General features: G+C 35.6%; 1 protein-coding gene across 1 annotated transcript in view; it reads left to right on the top strand.

The window, feature by feature from the left end:
• Window positions 1-20,151, top strand: part of NRK (Nik related kinase) — a 122,339-nt gene that overhangs the window by 48,622 nt on the left and 53,566 nt on the right. Inside the window, exons 3-7 of the mRNA XM_052663616.1 lie at window positions 7,177-7,233; window positions 8,519-8,590; window positions 14,664-14,789; window positions 17,891-18,001; window positions 19,419-19,509. Coding sequence (XP_052519576.1) covers window positions 7,177-7,233; window positions 8,519-8,590; window positions 14,664-14,789; window positions 17,891-18,001; window positions 19,419-19,509 — 457 coding nt within the window. The remainder of the gene's footprint in view (window positions 1-7,176; window positions 7,234-8,518; window positions 8,591-14,663; window positions 14,790-17,890; window positions 18,002-19,418; window positions 19,510-20,151) is intronic.

Raw genomic sequence — 20,151 nt, 5'->3', positions numbered from 1 at the left:
TTCCACAGCAGTTTCCTTTAACTGCATTATTAACAATAAAGTTTTTAGCCTAATCAAAATTACAAGGCCATCAAGGACTGTCTTGTGTTCTTTCTGGGGAAAAAACATGGTAATTAACTGCTGCAGGATGGTGGATTTTTCCAACACAGCTGTCACAACTGCTATTTTAAATCATTTGTTATGGTTTAAAATGTGTAATCCCCAAGAAATTGATCATTACTGCGATTCAATGCTGGTGTTTCAGTGCCTTAACCAACCTGAGCTTTACATGAGACCATTAACTAACAAAAGCCAGTCATGAAGTGCTAACTACTAATGACTGATTTCTCAATGATCACTTCTGTCTTCTTTTAAACAAAATTTTATTTTTTTTTTAAAATTTACACTGAAATTTCTGACAAGACAAAAACAGGTGCACTCTCATATTCTTGTTTCTTTCTTCTCTGTATGGTCACTGCCACTTTTTTCTTTTCTTCTTCTCTGGCTGTGCCTTCCTAATCAGGATTACTTCATAGCCTTTGTTCATGGTGTGTCACTCATTGGGTCCACCCTGCCCTTCAGAATCTGTTCAGATGCTGTGACATCTTCATGGTGCAATTGATATTGTACCTCTTCCAGGAAGCCTTCCCAGTTACTGTATTCATCATTCCCTCAATTAGTATTCATTAAAAGGGTACCAGCCATTCTGCTAGGCATTAGCGATACCAAAATGAAAGACATATATTCCCAAATGTCAAGAACTTTTTATTTTTTCATCCAAGTTTATTGTTGGAGTGACTAAATCCTTGATATGATTATATGTGTGAGACCTAGACTTTATTGACTTTATTTTTCCATTGTAATTGTCTGCATGTAAATTAATTTACCCATATATCTTGCTTACCATCATCAAGACTCTTTGCGACACCATGGACAGTAGCCCACCAGGCTCCTCTGTCCATGGAATTTCCCAGGCAAGAATACTGGAGTGGGTTGCCATTCCCTTCTCCAGGGATCTTCCCAACCCAGGGTTCAAACCCAGGTCTCTTGCCTTGCAGATGGATCCTTAACCATCTGAGCCACAAGTGAAGCCACCAATTTTCTTCTGTAATCATTGGCTAATCTATAGTTTGGTTCTGGATTACCAATCTGCAAGTTGATCTTGCTTTATTACTTCTGATATATTTCCTCAAATTGGAAGTAATCTGAAATGTGGTAATTCCACTTTCCGAAAATAAACTTGAAGAGTTTGGTGTTTAATGAAAGCTAGTGTAAGTCCATTTGTAAACCAGAGTTCTTTTATAGTCATCTCTTCATTTATTTTGTTATGTATGTAAAGATTGTCCTGCAGTTATTTTTGTTTAAAGCAGACACATACACATTTTAACAATGGTTTATATGTAACTAGTGTCCTAAATTCAGAGACATATCACATTTTCTGTTCAAAGGACAGATTCACAATGTTTAAATTGAGCTTGGAGCCATTGACAAGCAATAGTACAATAGTAAATTTTGTTTTTCCTATGAAGAAGACCAACACTGCTTATTTGATTATCTAAATTAATTAATAAGAACATGAATCATTGCCAAATTGAAATCAACACGTTGAGGAATTTATGTTCTTTCCTGGATAATTTCAAATGGTCCTGGAAAAAGAATACATTTGTCCTAATTACTATATTTTAGGGTATAATCCTAGAAAATAGTTGTGAGATCATAAATTGGAGAAATTTCTTAGGACTTTATTTAAGACCTTCATGTGGTATCATATGTTTATTCTCTCAAACCCTTTAAACTGTATTTAGACTGTATCTGGGACCCAAGAATTCATGTTATTAAGTAATCTTTGTATTTGGTTTCATTCTGTACTTGTTTCAGATATATACATCTTAAACACTGTAAATTCCTCCAGTAAAATTGTGACTTGGCACATTTTGTCTCTTTACCTCTCCTCTCCACCCCCTCTTTTTATTTTTTCTCCCTCCACACTTTCAGAGTCTCTTCTCAGACACCTTTACCTTGCTCCCCATTCTAGACACTTGCTACCTTCGTTTTGGTTGAGGAGCAATCTCTCCTGGAACTCCTCAGACCCTAGCACTTTCCTTCCTCCATCAACACTTAACTGTTTATTACCATTCCTGCAGTTATCTAATCTGATCGTCTAACTCATGCTAAAGTGTTAATGACAAATGAAGAATGATAATCAGTTTTTTCAGCTAACATTTGAATAATAAGAGAGTTTCATTTCTTTAATAAAATTGAGGCCATAATACTGATTTTTATACTTGTGAATTGTAAGGTGGAGTGGAAGGGGGATTTTTTTTGAGTAGTTGACCTTCTTTTGCCCCTAAAATTCGAATCATATGAGCTGCATCTATAAATAATGAAATTTAAGTTAAATGAGCTTGGTGACAAGACAGACAGTTGCCTAAGGTGAAAATATAGGTGATTTGACTCCAGATGTTAATAGGCTTGAGCTAAGAGTCGGGAAATTGCTACAAAACATTGTTACTACATATCTTCTATTACTCAAATATGAGAGGGCCTGTGAACGTATTGAAAAGATTTAAGCAGAAATTTCTTTTCTTATGGTAGGAATGAAAGCTAGCGGAATTTTCTTCTTGCACTGTGATGCTTGAGAATTAAAAATTCTTAGTTTGCAAACCCTATTTAAGGGAGCATTGTACTGTAATGCAGTTAGTAGCTCCTATATGATAGTATTGAAATTACTGATGGTAGGAAACTCAGACCCCAAAACCCCACACTTATAATTTAAGATTTTCTTTGTGATTTTCCTGTATAATATTCACTAAGACCAGTGGGAAATGTGAGATTATTTAACATTCAATCTAGAATTAAAAACCAAACTCCTTTCTTAGCATTCTCTATGTGTGTTTTCAACAAATGGTGTTTTAAATTAATTTTTCATAAAGGGTATATTGCAACAAAAAAAAGGCACATCCTAGAAATAGAATTTGCTGGTCCTGGTTCAGCATTTTATTTGATAGGCAGTCTGCTTATGACAACATGACCTTCAGCTAAAATCAAGATCTTATAACAACTTTTATGTAGTCAATGAACCACAAGATGGCACCACTAAACAAATAGTTTATCTCAAGATGATGTCTAGGTTCTCTAGATAAATGCTCAAAAATAGGACTTTATTTAATACCTCTTCAAAACCAACATCGATCACTTCTGATTGATAGAATGAATAGAATATGAGAGGGGGAAATAGGGAAAAAAGAAACCTAACAGACATCACTTAAACCAAGTAATCTAGGTTAATTTCACCAATGCTCAGTTACGTCATACCATGTAGTTGTGACATGATGTGATGAGGAGGGCACTTCATTCCCATGATGTTCTTTCCTCAAACCAGTGACCTCAGTCTAGTCATGAGAAAACATCAGACAAACCCGAAGTTAGGGACGTTCTACAGAATACTTGACCAGTACTTCTGAAAAGTGTCAAGCTAGTGAAAAACAGAAAGACTGAGGACTACCACAGATTACAGGAGCCTAAGGAGACGTAACAACTAAATAGAGGCAGGATCCCAATTTGGGTCTGACAAAAAGGACATTAGTGGGGAGACTGAGGCAATCCTAATAAAGATTTTAATGTTGTTAAGAGTATTAGACCAACATTAATTTCTTAGCTTTGACAGTTGTGCCATGGTCATTGAGATGTTAACATTTAAAAGAAACAGTGTAAAGGTTATAGAGAAACACTCTACTATCTTTAAAACTTTTCTCTAAGTCTGAAATTACTATTTAAAATAAAAAAATATTTTAAAAGTCAAGATACAGAAAGTAGTCTCTGATACACTAAGTTAACAGGCAGCAATTTTCCATTTATTGCCTGGACATTCTAGACGTCTACAAAAACTTGCATAATGGTTAGGCATGTTAACCCTGTGCTTGGTTCCACAATCTGGGGTTTAATTCCTCTATAGACATAGTGAGCATGTTTTTTTAAGACTCCACATTAGAATACCTTGTCTCATCAGAAAAATAGTTGTAGTTTTCAGTTGAGAGAATAAAACCCAGATAATAAAGATGGAGTCAAGTTGATTTTCTCTGTTCTATGGCAATTGGTGGCACCTTTTAAAGACGTTATCTCACTAATATATGTCATGAATATGATGGCTGTGCATTCCATATGTTTAACAATTTTGTAGTTTACTCACTGTAATCTTGCCACATGCCAGGATTCCCTGTCTAACATGCCAAGTATTTGTGTTGCACAGGATAGTAGTTTGTCTCACAAAACCTCTTAGAATCAAGGGGTAAACATTTTAACTCCTCTAAAGGCTGTGTGAGAACCAGTTTCCAGCATGTTATATTTGTACATACAGATATGAGTAAACTTTGACTAGAAAGTGTTTATGTGAATAATTAGAAAAACAGTACTTTCTATGTCATGAGAAGGGCTACATAGATAAAAGTTTTAATATATATTTTCTCCCAGATCTATAAATTAATGTGGAAGTTTCCAACATATTTAAATTTCCACATGCAAGAGATTAAAATCAGACCCTTATCTTACCCTACTTCGAAAGTTAACACAAAATGAGTTAAAGACTTAACCTGAAGTTGTAAAGCTCCTGAGAAGATAACATAGTGGGAAAAACTTCTTGACATTGGTCTTCAAAAGGATTTTTTGGATATGACACCAAAAGTACAAGCAATAAAAGCAAAAATAATTAAGTGGGACTACATCAAGCAAAAAACTTTCTGCATAGCAAAAGAAACCATCAGCACAATGAAAAGGCAACCTACAGAATGGGAGAAATATTTGCAAATCATCTATCTGATAAGGCATTAATATCTAAAATATTAATTACTTTTCTCTGATTAATCAATAACCTACAACATTTTCGTTTCCTTTAAAAATTCTAGTCTTTGGTAGCTGTCATGCTCCACTGATTTTAGATATTTCCTTATACTTTGACTATTAATTTCTGAACACTATCCCAAGTCCAGCCTCATTCCCTTGCTTAGTTTCCATCAGGCTAGCCTTGTGTACTAGTTTTCGAGGTCTGCTATAACAAATTAACCATAAACTTGATGGCTTAAAAGAAAGAGAATTTATTCCCTTGCAATTCTAGAGGCTAGAATTCCAAAATCAAAGTGTCTATAGGGCCATTCTCCCTCTGGAGGGACTAGGAAGGAAGATTCCTTGCCTCATCCAGCTTTGGGTGATTGGCAACAATCCTTGTAGACACACCAGTCAAATCTCTGCCTCTGTCATCATATGGCATTCTCCCTGGATATCAGTGTCCAAAATTTCCCCTTGTTACTAGTTACTGGTTTTAGGGCCATCCATAATTCAGTATGATGTTATCTTAAGTTGCTTATATCTGCAAAGGCCCTGTTTCCAAAAAAAGGTCACATTCAGAGAAACCAATAGTTAGAACTTCAGCATTTTTTTTTTTTTTTGAGAACACAGTTGAACAAAAACCACCTTGACCCGACTCACAGGCCTGACTCCATAAACTGAAACCAACAATCCATGCCACTTCTCATCAGTGTTTCAACCATTTAACCAGTATAGCTGCTTAATGCCTAGTTCAATTCAAAGTGCTGGTGTTTCTAGAGTTACTTTATTTCTTTGAAAGCCTACTGATCTATTTGTGACACATGGCTTCATTTACAAACAGTGGCTTGTTCAATAGGACTGAAGTAATCTTGAATGTACAGGATTAAATCCCATCTATCATATCTTGGAAAAACCAGTTTTGACACTCATGTAACCTTGACGGTAATGGTAGAGTGGACTTCTTTTCTTTCAAGCTTCTTTGATCAGTTGGCTTTATTTTGATGAGAAAACTTGTAGGAATCATCTAAAGTATATGAAAACTTCTACTTTGTTTTCATATACTTCAAAGCACATATTTTTATAAGAGAGGTGTGACAACAGACAAGCAATATATTTAAGGATCACTGTCCTGAATTCAAGGAATCTTGATCTCTTGCATAGCTACTCACTTGGCACGTTACTCAAGATATTAAAAATACTGTCCAGAAACACCACCACCCCCCCCCCCGCATCTGATCATTCTAATACGTTTAAAAATATGGCTGTATTTCACCTGAGATCTGTGACTACTGACAGTTCTTTGTTTTGCCCCCATATTATTTTACTACATTTGCAGTAACAGGTCCACAAATTAGGTGGATTTAAACATCAGAACTTTATTCTCTCCTAGTTCTCAAGGCTATAAGTCTGCAGAGCCATTCTGCCTCTAAAGGCTCCAGGGAAAACACTGCCTTCCCTCTTGCTAGCTTCTAGTGGTCGCCAGCAATCCTTGGCGTCCTTTGGCTTGCAGCTGCATCACCCCACTTTCTTCCGTTTCTCTGCATGTCCAGAAACACACTGGTATGTAAACATACCAGGCATGGACCATGGTAATCGAATACAACCTCATTTAACTTGATTACATCTGCAAAGACCCTGTTTTTGAGAAAAGTCACAATCTGAAGTTATGGGTGAACCTCAATTGTGGGGAAATATTGTCTAACCCAGTCCAGCCAAAGAATGCAGTCTCCTAGGGAAAAAAAATCTGTTTCAACTTCCAGCCTTACTCATATCAATATCAGACTGATTTTTCTCTATGACTTCAGCTTGAAATACTTTAAAAGGCATTAGTTACAAAATAAGAAGTCTTCTTATTCCCAACCTCTGTGCTCATTTTTGAAAATTATAAATCTGTAACTTGTTACTTGCATTTTGTATAAATACAAGTTTTAGAACTCAGAGGGTTTTCAATAAAGAATCTTTCAGAACTTCTGTTCCTAAATATCCATGGTTCATATGATTGAGACACACTAAATGGTTTACAGGCCATTGAGTTAATTATTTGTCACTGTTATCTGTGATAATTATGGAAAAAACTTATTTTAGTATATGAAGAGAAGTTCGATAGAAATATCTGTCTGCATAGTACCACATAATCAGTTGGAAAACGTTCAATAAAACATTTCCTTTTTCCCTATCTCCAGTCTGAAATTTTTACTTTTCATTGGGATGCTTTAGTTTATATAATACATTATAGTTCATCTCTCTATAATACTTTATATTTCATAATAGACTACAGTGTTTAATTTTATTTAATTTTAATATTTTTTTACTTTACTTCTTGATTGCTGGATTATATAGCCAGCACTCAATGTTTATTACTATCTTATGTTTCAGGGACTCCATGAAAAGACCGGTGCATTTACAGCTGTGAAAGTGATGAATGCTCGTAAGGTAATATTACATCCTGTCTGTATTCTGTTGCTTAGTAGATTGTTGTCTCGGGATAAACAGCTCAGAAAATATTGTATTTTTGTTTTGCATCACTGTTATATATAATTATCTTAATTTGCATTTATTATATTTATAATTTTATATTGTATATCACTAGTATGTTATTTTTTATGGATTTATTACATTTACACATGAAAATTATAATCGCAGCAAAAGTCCTATATATTCTTGTATTTTACAAAGATGAAAAAATCCATATTCCTGTCTATTTCTAGTTGATTATCTATTTCCAGGCATAGTAAACTGTAAATTTCCTCTAATATTGTGTTACTCCTCTGTGTTTTATCATTTTTCTTTCCCTCCCCAACAATTCCTTTTGAAAACTCAGGCTATTACGTTTTCAGTGACAGGTAGAAGGAAAAGAACTTGTCTGAGATGCACTTTTTTTCATGTATTTTTTAACAGATGCACAAGAGAGAGTCTAATTGGCAGTGTTCTGACTAACATTCATAAAGCTGTGTCATGGGTCATAATATATTGTCATAGATTATGCTAAGCCCTGATTTCTGTCATCTTTCTTTAGCATGAGTACCTCACTTTCTCAGGATAATATTAGCATGGGCATAACAAAGGTCAAGATATTTTCACTTCACTATAACCTAAAAGAAAATTCTAAAATATCATATTTGAAAAAGTGTACATAGTCACTGAATTGTTATCAATGCCATAAACTGTTCTTCTCCAATTTGTGCAGGAAGTGAATTGCTGAAACTGTTCAAAGAGTTACATGTTTTTTTGTTTCATCAGTAAATGTCAAATGAATTTTGAGGTGTTGTGGATTTATTTTACCCTGTAAACCATGACTTCCAAATAATCAGCTTGGTACTCTTTGAGTGAGACTCTCTAAAATACGTTTTCCCTTTTTTTCCACTTAACAGACTTTGACCCACATTTAATCTACGTTTTAGATACTCTGACTTGAAACAGTTAAAAATTATGTTCAGCCCATAGATAGTGTCAATTACCTTGTTTGTTAGAGGAAATAGCACTTTACAATCATCAAATTGTAATATTCCATAAATGGCAGTTAAATCTGTTACTATGAATTTTTTGCCAAGTTTCTATATATATAAGAATCTGATTTTTCTAATTAAAACTATTAGTGTAAATTGAGAGAGGAATTATGTTACTCTTTCATTTAGTACTTAAGCACAAAGTACTCAAGAATAAATCATTTTCAGAGTGTACCAATGCATTTAATAAAGTTTTGTTCTTGGCTTTGCAGACCCCTTTACCTGAAATAGGAAGACGAGTGAGAGTGAATAAATATCAAAAGTCTGTCGGCTGGAGATACAGTGTGAGTACTGAAAGTCTTCATTAGCATCCAAGCCATCTTTCCTTTAATTTTCAACTTTAGACTAATCCCTTTGTATTGTATCATTATCTGTAGAAGGCCACCACTAAACTCTTCTTGCCTAAAAGTGATATATATGTTTTTAATGTACTGACATAGATTCATTCATCATATTTGAACACTAGCATCTTTCGGAAAGTAGGACCTAGAAGAAATGGTACCCTGAACAGGTAAGTGTTGACTGCAGATGAAGGACTAAGTAAATTCACAGCAGATATAGCCCACTAGCTGAATAATAACAAAAGAGATGATGGGAACAAGAGTGAATTTTGTCTAAAATTGGCCTTATATGCTTAGTCACTCATTGTGTCCGACTCTTTGCAACCCTATGGACTGTAGCCCGCCAGGTTCCTCTGTCCATGAGATTCTTCAGACAAGAACATTGGAGGGGGTCGCCATGCCATTCTCCAGGGGTTCTTCCTGACCGGGGGATCAAACCCAGGTCTCCCACATTACAGGCAGAGTCCTTACTGACTGAGCCACCAGGGAAGTCTAAAATTGGCCTCGGCAAGGTTCTTTTCATACCTTTTACATGATATTCTGGACTGACTAGCTTTTCCCCATCGAGATTTTTAGAGACATTGCCATCATGTATGAGCCCAATGAAGACTACTCTTTTCATGTGTGAGAGAACAGTCATAGACAGCAAACCAACAGGCTGCCCAGCCTGAGTGTTCAGACATCTGGCATAGCACTTGAATACATGAAGGAGTGGGAAGGTGATTTCTACCTGAAACTTTTTAACTGCCTTGCAGAGCAGTCGCTATTACTCTGATAATTTGCTTGCTCTAGAGTAAGCTCTGGCAAAGGAAATTCTTTTTCAGTAGATCTTGATGATCTAGATGTTAGTGATCTATCAAAATACTCTGGGGGCCTAAATATAGAATTTTGCTCTAACAATATAACTGATATTTTTTTCTTGATTTTTCTCCCCTGCAGTTCGCTATCTAGTATTCAAATATTTTCAACCTTTTGTATCTTAATAAATATGCTTCCAGACTCATTTAAAAATAAGCTTTTCCATTAATAATCACATCCAGAAGAACTTTCTAGTTATATTAAGAAGATATTGGTAAACAGTTTCATGATTAGTTTAAAAGTACTGGGCTCCTGTTTTGTTTACAGTGTTTCTTGGGAGACAAAGCATATCTAAACATAAAAGGTAATGCTTATGTTAATCAAGAAGCTGTGAAAGGTCAGGTATGAAAATTATAATTGTTTCAGTAATTCTGGTTTTATCAAATATTTGTGTTAATTCATTTGAAGATCATCTCCAAACTCTCTCTGAAGTCTTTCTATATAGGGAAAAACACTTAGATTTTAGAATTGGGTGAAATTGCAATGCAAGTTTTGGCATCCTGAGCTGCCTCTTCTTGACAAAAAGCAGGATATTCAGGCCACTCTGGGATCAACTGGCCTTGAGCCAGGAAATGCTATAGCATCATATTACCGGGATATATGTGAGAGTTTTAAATTACCCACTTGGCCTGATGGATATAATGTACTTATGTGTTTCTCACAAGCTCAACTTCCTGTTAATTGAGAATGGCAAACATACTAATGCTTTCCAAACATATCTGATCTTGGTTTATTGGTTTTGGGGGAGTTTACATTTATGTGGGAGACCCACTCTTAGAAGTTTTTTCTAGTGGGGAGCTTTGAGTTCTCTGATTATATGTTTTAGTAAGAAAAATAATTGATCGGCCAGTTAGCATCTCTAAATCATCCTGAATCCTTTGGGGTAAGAAGTTTGTGACTTGCACACACATCTCATTAATCAGGGGTTTACAAAAATAGCAGTAGTGTGGAAGTCAAGAAACATGAGTTCCAATGCCAAGTCTACTGCTAAATAGCTAAGAAGTACTTGGAAAAACGGTTTTATCTCTCTAGTCGTCAGGTTTCTCATAGGTAAAATGGCACCAGAATAAGGCTTCCCTGGTGGCTCAGTGGGTAAAGCGTCTGCCTACAATGCGGGAGACCCGGGTTCGATCCCTGGGTTGGGAAGATCCCCTGGAGAAGCAAATGGCAACCCACTCCAGTACTCTTGCCTGGAAAATCCCATGGACTGAGAAGCCTGGTAGGCTACAGTCCATGGGGTCACAAAAAGTTGGACATGACTGAGCGACTTTCCCAATGACTAGAATAAAAGTATAGTTAAATACAACTACATAGTTGCCAGGAGCCCAGCTGTTCTCTTCCTGCTTGAGGACATGAGGTTTCTAACTCAGAAAGAAAAGGAAGTTCTTTGATATCAAACTACCAAACAAGTTGAAGGACTCAATCTGGGCTGCGCTTCTCTTTAACCTGTTCTTTGTGTTCTTATCCTCACATTACCATCTCATTCTTGCTTATTGCAGGCTTTATGAGTTCATATTTCTCTCAGCAGAACCTTGGTGCCTTGCTAGAAACTGAGAGTACCCCTCTACATTTAGAATTGCTAGTTCCTAAGATTTATTTCTATATGATGGCAAATATTGTTATCATTTCAAAGAATAACAACATCACAAGGGAAGCAGAAAGTTTAAGGGTCCTATATGGCAAGAATGAAAGCCATGAGGATCAGCCTTTAGCTAAACAGGTGAAGGGTATGTGAAGGCAACTTATCAACCAAGCTTCCCTGGGAGGCTAGGGTGAAACTGGAACCTGAACTTATATACAATTCTCATGCTACAGGTGATTGTTTTAATTGTTCATGCTTTTATTACACAATAAATGCAAATCCTGTTGTTGGGGTTTCCAGCTGGAGAAATAAGGCTCCATCCCCTCCTCCAAAGACATTCAGGTGTCTAGATTTGTTTTATAGTTGTTGAATGTTTATGAATAAATCCCCTGGAAAAATCCTAGGGAAATGCTAAAAAATGTTCTACAGATGTATTTTCCACTACCTCAAGATTGTCAAGTCAAGTTAATTGAGGGAAATGCTGGGGATAACTAAAGATAGTTAGAGGTTCACCCATTAATTACTTTTAATGCCAGCGGGCCCTGTTCTAATTCATTGCCCAGAATAAGTCAAAGGTATCCTTTTTCACTGGACTTCAGAACAGGAGTTTAACTTTATCTTTAAAAGTCTTCTTTTCTTCACATACTGCAAATATATCTCACTCTGTACAGTGAGAGTATTCCTGAAAAGGTTATATAAATTGAACTTTTATAGATGCTGTAGGAGAGCTTTTTTATATTTACAATGAAATGAAATTTATAGCTGCTAGGAATTCAGACCACTGGATTGATAGCTTTATAACATATTTACCACTGTAGTGATTAGGAAAATAATGAATTTAAGCATATCTTTTAAAATTATAGGACAAATCAAACTAGAAAATTTAGAATTCAATTAATCAAGGCAACGTGGTAGAAGCATAAGGATAGGCATATAGATCAGTTCAGTTCAGTTCAGTCGCTCAGTTGTGTCTGACTCTTTGCAGCCCCATAAACTGCAGCACATCAGGCCTCCCTGTCCATCACCAATCCAGGAGTCTACCCAAACTCATGTCCATTGAGTCAGTGATGCCATCCAACCATCTCATCCTCTGTCGTCCCCTTCTCCTCCTGCTCTCAATCCCAGCATCAGGAACTTTTCAAATGAGTCAGCTCTTCACATCAGGTGGCCAAAGTATTGGAGTTTCAGCTTCAACATCAGTCCTTCCAATGAACACTCAGGACAGATCTCCTTTAGGATGGACTGGTTGGATCTCCTTGCAGTCCAAAGGACTCTCAAGAGTCTTCTCCAACACCACAGTTCAAAAGCATCAATTCTTCAGCACTCAGCTTTCTTTATAGTCCAATTCTCACATCCATGCATGACTACTGGAAAAACCGTAGCCTTGACTAGACAGACCTTTGTTGAGTCTCTGCTTTTTAATATGCTGTCTAGGTTGGTCATAATTTTCCTTCCAAGGAGTAAGCATCTTTTAATTTCATGGCTGCAGTCACCATCTGCAGTGATTTTGGAGCCCCCCCAAAATAAAGTCAGCCACTGTTTCCACTGTTTCCCCATCTATTTGCCATCAAGTGATGGGACCAGATGCCATGATCTTCATTTTCTGAATGTTCAGCTTTAAGCCAACCTTTTCACTCTCCTCTTTCACTTGCATCAAGAGGCTCTTTAGTTCTTCTTCACTTTCTGCCATAAGGGTGGTGTCATCTGCATATCTGAGGTTATTGATATTTCTCCTGGCAGTCTTGACTCCAGCCTGTGCTTCTTCCAGCCCAGTGTTTCTCATGATGTACTCTGCATAGAAGTTAAATAAGCAGGGTGACAATATACAGCCTTAATGTACTCCTTTTCCTATTTGGAACCAGTCTGTTGTTCCATGTCCAGTTCTAACTGTTGCTTCCTGACCTGCATACAGATTTCTCAAGAGGCAGGTCAGGAGGTCTGGTATTCCCATCTCTTTCAGAATTTTCCACAGTTTATTGTAATCCACATAGTCAAAGGCTTTGGCATAGTCAATAAAGCAGAACTAGATGTTTTTATGGAACTCTCTTGCTTTTTCAATATAGATCAGTGAAATAGAATTATTTCCATATATATGTGGCCAACTAATTTTCAACATGAATGAAAACACGATTTATAGGGAAAGACTTGACTTTTCAACAAATAATGCTGAGGTAACTAGATATCCACAGGTAAAAGAATGAAATTGGTCCCCTGCTTTCTATGAAAATTAACTCAAAATGGATAAAAAACCTAAATATAAGAGCTAAAACTATAAAATGTTTGGAAGAAAAGATTGGAGTTGATTTGGTGACCTTGGATTTGACAAGAGATCCTTAGATATGACACCAAAAGTACAAACAACAAATCAAGAAATCGATAAATTGGACTTCATCAAAATTTAAAATTTTGTGTCTCAAAAGACACTATCATGAAAGTAAAATGACTGGCCACAGAATGGGGAAAAATAATTGCAAATCACATATCTTATAAAGTACTTATATATAGAATATATAAATAAATCTTACAATTCAATAATAAAAAGACAAGTGACCAAACTTAAAAATAGGGGCAAAGATATTTTATTAGACACGCCTCTGATGATCATAAAATGTCTAGTAAGCCAATGAAAAGATCCTTAACTCCATCAGTCTTAAGGGAATTGCAAACCAAAACTACAATGAGATAATTACTTTACACCCACTATGATGTTATAATAATTAAAAAGAAAATAATGAGTGTGAGGTGAAGGCATAGAGAAATGAGAACCATCACTCATTTGGGAATGTAAAATGGTATAGCCACTATAGAAAACAGTTTGACATTTCATCAAAATGTTAAATATAGCATTACCATTTAACCCAACAATTTTACTCCCAGGTATATACCAAAGGGAAATGAAAATATATATCTACTCTAAAGCTGAAATGAATGTTCATAGCAGCATTATTCATACTAGATAAAAGGTAGAAATAACTTTCAGTTGATGGATGGTAAATAAAAAAGAATGAAATACTGATATGTATTACAACATGGATGAACCCTGGGGGGGGAACAAACTAGTCATAAAAGTTTATATACTATATTATTTTCATTTATATAAAATATTAAGGATAGATAAATCTATAGAGATAGAAAAAATGTTTGTGGTTGCTTGAAGCTGGGATGTGGTGGCAGAATTTGGGGGTGATAGTTAAAGAGTATGGGATTTCCTTTTGGGTTGACAAAAATGTTCTTATGGTTGAATAATTTTATTAATATACTAAAACCATTGAATTTTTCAGTTTAATTGGGTGATTCCATTTAGTGCAAACTTCATACAGTGGTCACTGCTGGTCCAAGGATCATACTTTAAGAACCATTGAATTAAAAGATACTCAATTGACCTTTATTTTCTCCCAAATTCCCAGTTAACCCCACATCTCCTTTCTGAGAATTCTAGTTGAGATTTTATTATAACACATTGTTGCAGGGTATAAAGGGTTGCCATACGATTCTCCTTCTTTGATCTACTATAGCTTAGGATACCATAGTCATTGAGTGGCATAGCTTAGGAATTTTACTATCCTTATTCTATAGGATGAAGAAGAGGATCTCAGGACTGAACTCAACCTTTTGAAGAAGTACTCTTTCCACAAGAACATTGTGTCCTTCTACGGTGCATTTTTCAAGCTGAGTCCCCCTGGCCAGAGGCATCAACTTTGGGTGTGTATTTAGTTACCTTGATCTTATTGCATTAGACTAAGTCTCACTTCAGAACATATACTTCCATAAATGAGATGTCATTTTTGTGCACCTACAGAAGAACTTAAGTATGCAACTGCTCAAAGTAGTATGAAAAAAAATGTCCTCTAATTTCTGGAAATGGGAGTGATAAAATATGGAAAAATAAATTAAGTGACTGGCAAGGGGTTCAGGGGTAAGATGTGAGAAGACTCAAATGAATACTGGAAATATCTAACATATTTCTTTTCAAATAGAGATTTGCTGCTTTTAACTTTATGTAGCTAATACATTTGCTTATAAATTAAAGATAAAGCTAAGGAGATTACCTGATGGATTTGGGCCCAATGACTGAATAATAAATATGTATTCTAAGTCACACTTGGAATGAGTATATGAGTGCAATTTAAGTGTTTGCTAAGTGCAATTATCTTTAAACATAATTCCTAGAAACTGTTTTTCTAAATGGTTAGTTGACTTATCCTTTTCTTAGGCTTCATGCCTATAGTATCATGAATTACAAATCAATGAGCTATAAATTTTAAAGGCTAACTGAAACCCATGCTACAGTTACCAGAATTGTTGCTGCCCTCTCCCATAGGAGACATAATCAAACCACAAGAAAATTAGCTTCAATCAAGTATATCTTTATTTAAAAAGGAATATTTAGAACATCATCATCTGGGGTCAGTGTACATTCTCTTGCATTTCTAGGCCAAGTTAAGAGTGGTATTTTTTAAATAATACCTGAGACTTTTCAAAATTTTTAAGAATCAAAGAAAGATTCTGTTACATTTTATATGTGAACTTTTAGGAAGCAGGATAGTGGGCAATATAGGAAGGTTTCAACAAGGGATTGAATTGAAGCTGTGGTTCTCAAACTTTAACCTGAAACAGAATTTCATGGAGATCCTAATAAAACAAGTTGCTGGGCCCCACCCACAGAGTTATTAATTCAGTTAGTCTAGGGTAGGAAGTCCACAAATTTGCACTTTTTAAAAAGTTTACAAGTGATGTTGATGATACTCGTCTGGGTACCACATTTTGAGAACCCTCAAATTTAGAGATCTTCAGTTTAAACCTATTTTCTCCTAAATGTCCAGTTAACTAAATCCTCTATTCTCTGCCAATGCCAGTTCAAATTTTGTTAAATACCACTGTGCATTTTTCATAGCTACTTTTTTTTTTTAAAATTCCTTTTGGCAGGGGCATGCAGCATTTGTCTTTAAATATATTTTTACAAGTTTTTTTTTACTCTTGACAGTATGGCAGTCTACTTATTAGATATGTTTCTCAGTGCTCAATTAATTCAGTCATATAACATCTATTCATTCAAAAGCTATCTGTGTCCAGGCTTTCTCCTAGATGCTGAGGATACATTCATAAGCTGAATTTACGTGGCTCTGGCCCACTGGAGCTTACAGTCTATTTGTGAAGACAAATATCAATCAAATAGTCACACAAATAAATGTATAATTGGTCAGAAGGGAAGTAACATGCTTTTGTGTGGGCAAATAACAAAGGAATCTAAGTTAGGGAAAGGAAAACTCTTCCTTGAAAAACTTTTTCTTACACTGATATCTGAAGGATAAATAGGCACTGCATGCAGAAGTTATTTGTGGAGGTGAGAGTTTTCCCGGGACCATTCACTTTCTTTCCTGTGTAAATCTGAACACATAGGAAGCAAATAACAAAATAATTGCCATTTATAATGTAGAGCCATGCACTGTGCATACAAATTCGGGAAAATGAGAATGTCGTACATTCTTTTCATAGTAGAACTCTTCTGACTCAGGTAATACTGGCAAGATTTTCCAGTGTTCACCTTAGTGAATGACTTTAATTCATGTTTGCCATGGTTCAAAATGAGCCCCTTTTCTTCCGTTACCACAGTGTATATGTTGTAACCATTTGATGTAGTAGACATGAAAATTAACCTTTTTGTGCTTTATCTGTACTATCTGGTTTGTTAGGCTGCTTTTCTTATCTTCGTTTATTGGAATAGTGTACTCAGGGAAAAGACTCTGTGTTATATCAATTGTGAACAAATATAAAATAAGGAAGTAATTTTCTGAAAGGAAAATCTTAGCATTCCAAAAGGAAATAAGGTATACCTTTTAAATATTCATGATTTGGGGTCTATCCTTTTACTTCCTTTCATCTATGGCAATAATTATCTTACCTATAGTTTTTTTAAAAAGGCATGTCTTGTTCTACTGACAAAGTAGTATTAACATTTGACATTGGCACTAGTGCATAAACCTGCGCTTAAAGAGAAGTTTGTGAAATTGATTATAATAGGCAGATTCTCCTTCACATCGGTCAGTCCTCTAGTTAGCTAATATATGAAAGCAAATTTGCTAGTAAGGCTCCTGATGCATTAGTGGCAAAAACAAATTTCCTGAAAAATTGCATTTGTTAGTGAAGTAAAATTTGAATGAGACGCTGTCAGAATATTAGCCTTAAAATAGACTTTCCTTAGCAGTTTATTTGGAAAAAGATTGCCCTATAGTAATGGAACTGACAGTTTCCCCCTTCAGGTTGTATGTTGCTAGTATCTTGGGGAAAATATTCTAAAACTTGAAAATAAAACAACAGTAAAAACAAATCTAGTCAATGCTTAAGTGTAAATTGTTTCGAGATACCCTCCATATCCTGTTTTTCCACCTGCAAACTATTCCCTCAACTGTCTTTTTTGTGCTACTCCAGTCATCACTCAGGCTTAGCCCTGTGCAGGCTTCTTTCTAAAGGCGTGTGCTCATTCTGTTTTCAATAAGCTGAATGTTCTTTCTGAGCATATCCAAACACAACCTATCCTTCAAGGCTTAGCTCAAATCCCACCTCCTGGTTTAAAAATCCCTGGTGTGGTACCTCCTTTCTCTCCCTCCAGAGATCTTTGGATTTTTTTTTTTTCAGTTCTTTTTATTCTACTAGCTTCCTACCAGACAATTGAGCCAGTCTTTGCAGTATCTTAATGTCTAAACATAACATATACATGTAAGCCATATGAACTAAAACTCTCCAGATATTTTCAGAGAACTACTTTCTAAGTCTTGATACTTTCTTTGCTGGCTTCCCTGCAGATGGTGATGGAGTTGTGTGCAGCAGGCTCGGTCACTGATGTAGTGAGAATGACCAGAAATCAGAGTTTGAAGGAAGATTGGATTGCTTATATCTGCCGAGAAATCCTCCAGGTGAGCATTCATATAGTCATTTGCCCCGGCCTTCAAAAAACCTGGGGGTAATATATACAGTGTGTCTTATACTTGCTCATATAGGATGGTTTAAAAATTCTAAACTTCTGGATCAGGATACTGAAAAAAACCAAAAGGCTTTAGAGAAAGCAGCTTTGATGTAATGTCATTCCAAATCATGGCTTTTAATGGCTCTTTCAGAGTCAGACTACAGTGTTTGGTGGATCATGGGTATAATAACTTAGAGTGTTAAGCTGTTGTGATTTTTAGAGTTCTTTTTTTTTTTTTTAAAGCATAGCACTATCATTGGAGATTAAGATAGGCTGAGAAATCCATTTTACTCAATAGCTCCAAATCATCTACAACTCTTTTGCAGACAGATATCCTCTCTGAAAACAGTGTCTTAACTTTTAAAACATTCCTTATTTTGAACACCAAATTGGATGAAAATGACAGTCTTCTTGATCTACCAAACTCAAATTTTTCTTTGTGTCTTAAGTGCTTAGAGTCACCCAAGAAGGATGTTAACAGAACTGAACAGCATCGCTGATAAAATATTAGAATGCTGTCTTAACTGGATTCACTCATGGTAATAGTGTATATAGTTAAGAGTGCAAATTCTGGACTGAGTTTACATTCTGGTTCGTCATGTATTAGCTGTGTGTCCCTGAGTCAATTACTTAATTTCTTCAAATCTCATTTTCCTCACCTGTAATTTGGGGTGGAATTAGCATCTTCCTTAAAAGGTTGCTGTAAGGATTTAAGAGTTGACTCCATGTAAAGTGCTTAGCACAGTGCTTGACAAAGAATAAGGACTCAATTGATATTGTTTTTACTGTTATTTCTATTATTAATCTCCTGTTAGTATGTAGAGCAATCTTACTGAAACCAGGGCATGGGTTAGTTTTAGTGGTGAATGGTCTGGAGACAGCATGGTAAACCAATACAAATGGCAAGTACTTTAAAGTGAATTTCCATATTCCTCCAAATTCTCAGCCTTACAAGGTTGACTTGAAAATATTTTGGACTAAACAAATGGTTGGATAAGTAGAGTAAAACAATGGCTGAGCTACAATAGTTCAGATATCCAGGTCTTTAGTCATGTGGTTAGTTGGAAAAATGGAGACTAGAAAGGAAGGTAAATGGCCCAATATATACAAGTATTAATTTTTGGTGTTCTTTCTCTTTCATGGGTGTCCTGATTTATTTTCCTTTCCTTATAGCTGAAAGTACTATTTCTGGGAACTGGTTGTAGTAATTCCAGCCTAAAGAAGAATTTTGTCTGAAAAATGCAAATCTGGGCCATTTTTCTTACCACAAGTCTTTCCAAAAATGCTAAAAACAGTACCAGAAAAAGAGAAAAACTATATATTGATCTTGCTTTTTTATATAAATGTATATATGTATGTATATGCAGGGCTTAGCTCATCTTCATTCACACCGTGTAATTCACCGGGACATCAAAGGTCAAAATGTGCTACTGACTCATAATGCTGAAGTAAAACTAGGTAAGTTTATTCTTGTAATACTTTAAATGAACCCCAAAATATCTTAACAGAGAAAAATCCTTTAAGATTACTGTTTTCTCTCATGTCACTAATATCCCCCTCTACTTATTTACACTATGTTGTCCCTGCCTGCAAAATAAATCAAAATTTGAAAATTTGTTTGGGAAGGGATGTGGGACAAGAGAAAGATGCACCTAACTGTTTCTCATAAATCATTTTGAGAACAACAGTTTTGAAATGGGAGTTTTACATTTTGGTCATTGCTTTATCTTCTGTTGGGCTTACCAGGCAGCTCAGTGGTAAAGATTCCGCCTGCCAATACAGGAGATACAAGTGATGCGAGTTTGAGCCCTGGGGTCAGGGAAATCCCCTGGAGGAGGGCATAGCAACCCACTCCAGTACTCTTGGTGGGATCTGCTATTATATTTATTTCAACAATTTAATTGAGTGTTTACCATGTGCAAGTAGTGTATCATGAACAAGGATTAAACAAAAAGACAATTCTTCCACATTACAGAGCCATATTTTCCAAAGAATATCTAAGAACTTTTAAATTTACTTAAGCACAAATCACTTCATTGGAATTTTCCCTCAAATATTTAAAGAACTGATATAAGTTAGAAATGATGCTCCAGTAATATC

This window comes from Budorcas taxicolor, chromosome X, assembly GCF_023091745.1.
Source record: "Budorcas taxicolor isolate Tak-1 chromosome X, Takin1.1, whole genome shotgun sequence".
Classification (NCBI taxonomy): domain Eukaryota; kingdom Metazoa; phylum Chordata; class Mammalia; order Artiodactyla; family Bovidae; genus Budorcas; species Budorcas taxicolor.
Note: the sequence above shows the minus strand (reverse complement) of the source record. Positions and strands in the feature narration are given on the sequence as shown.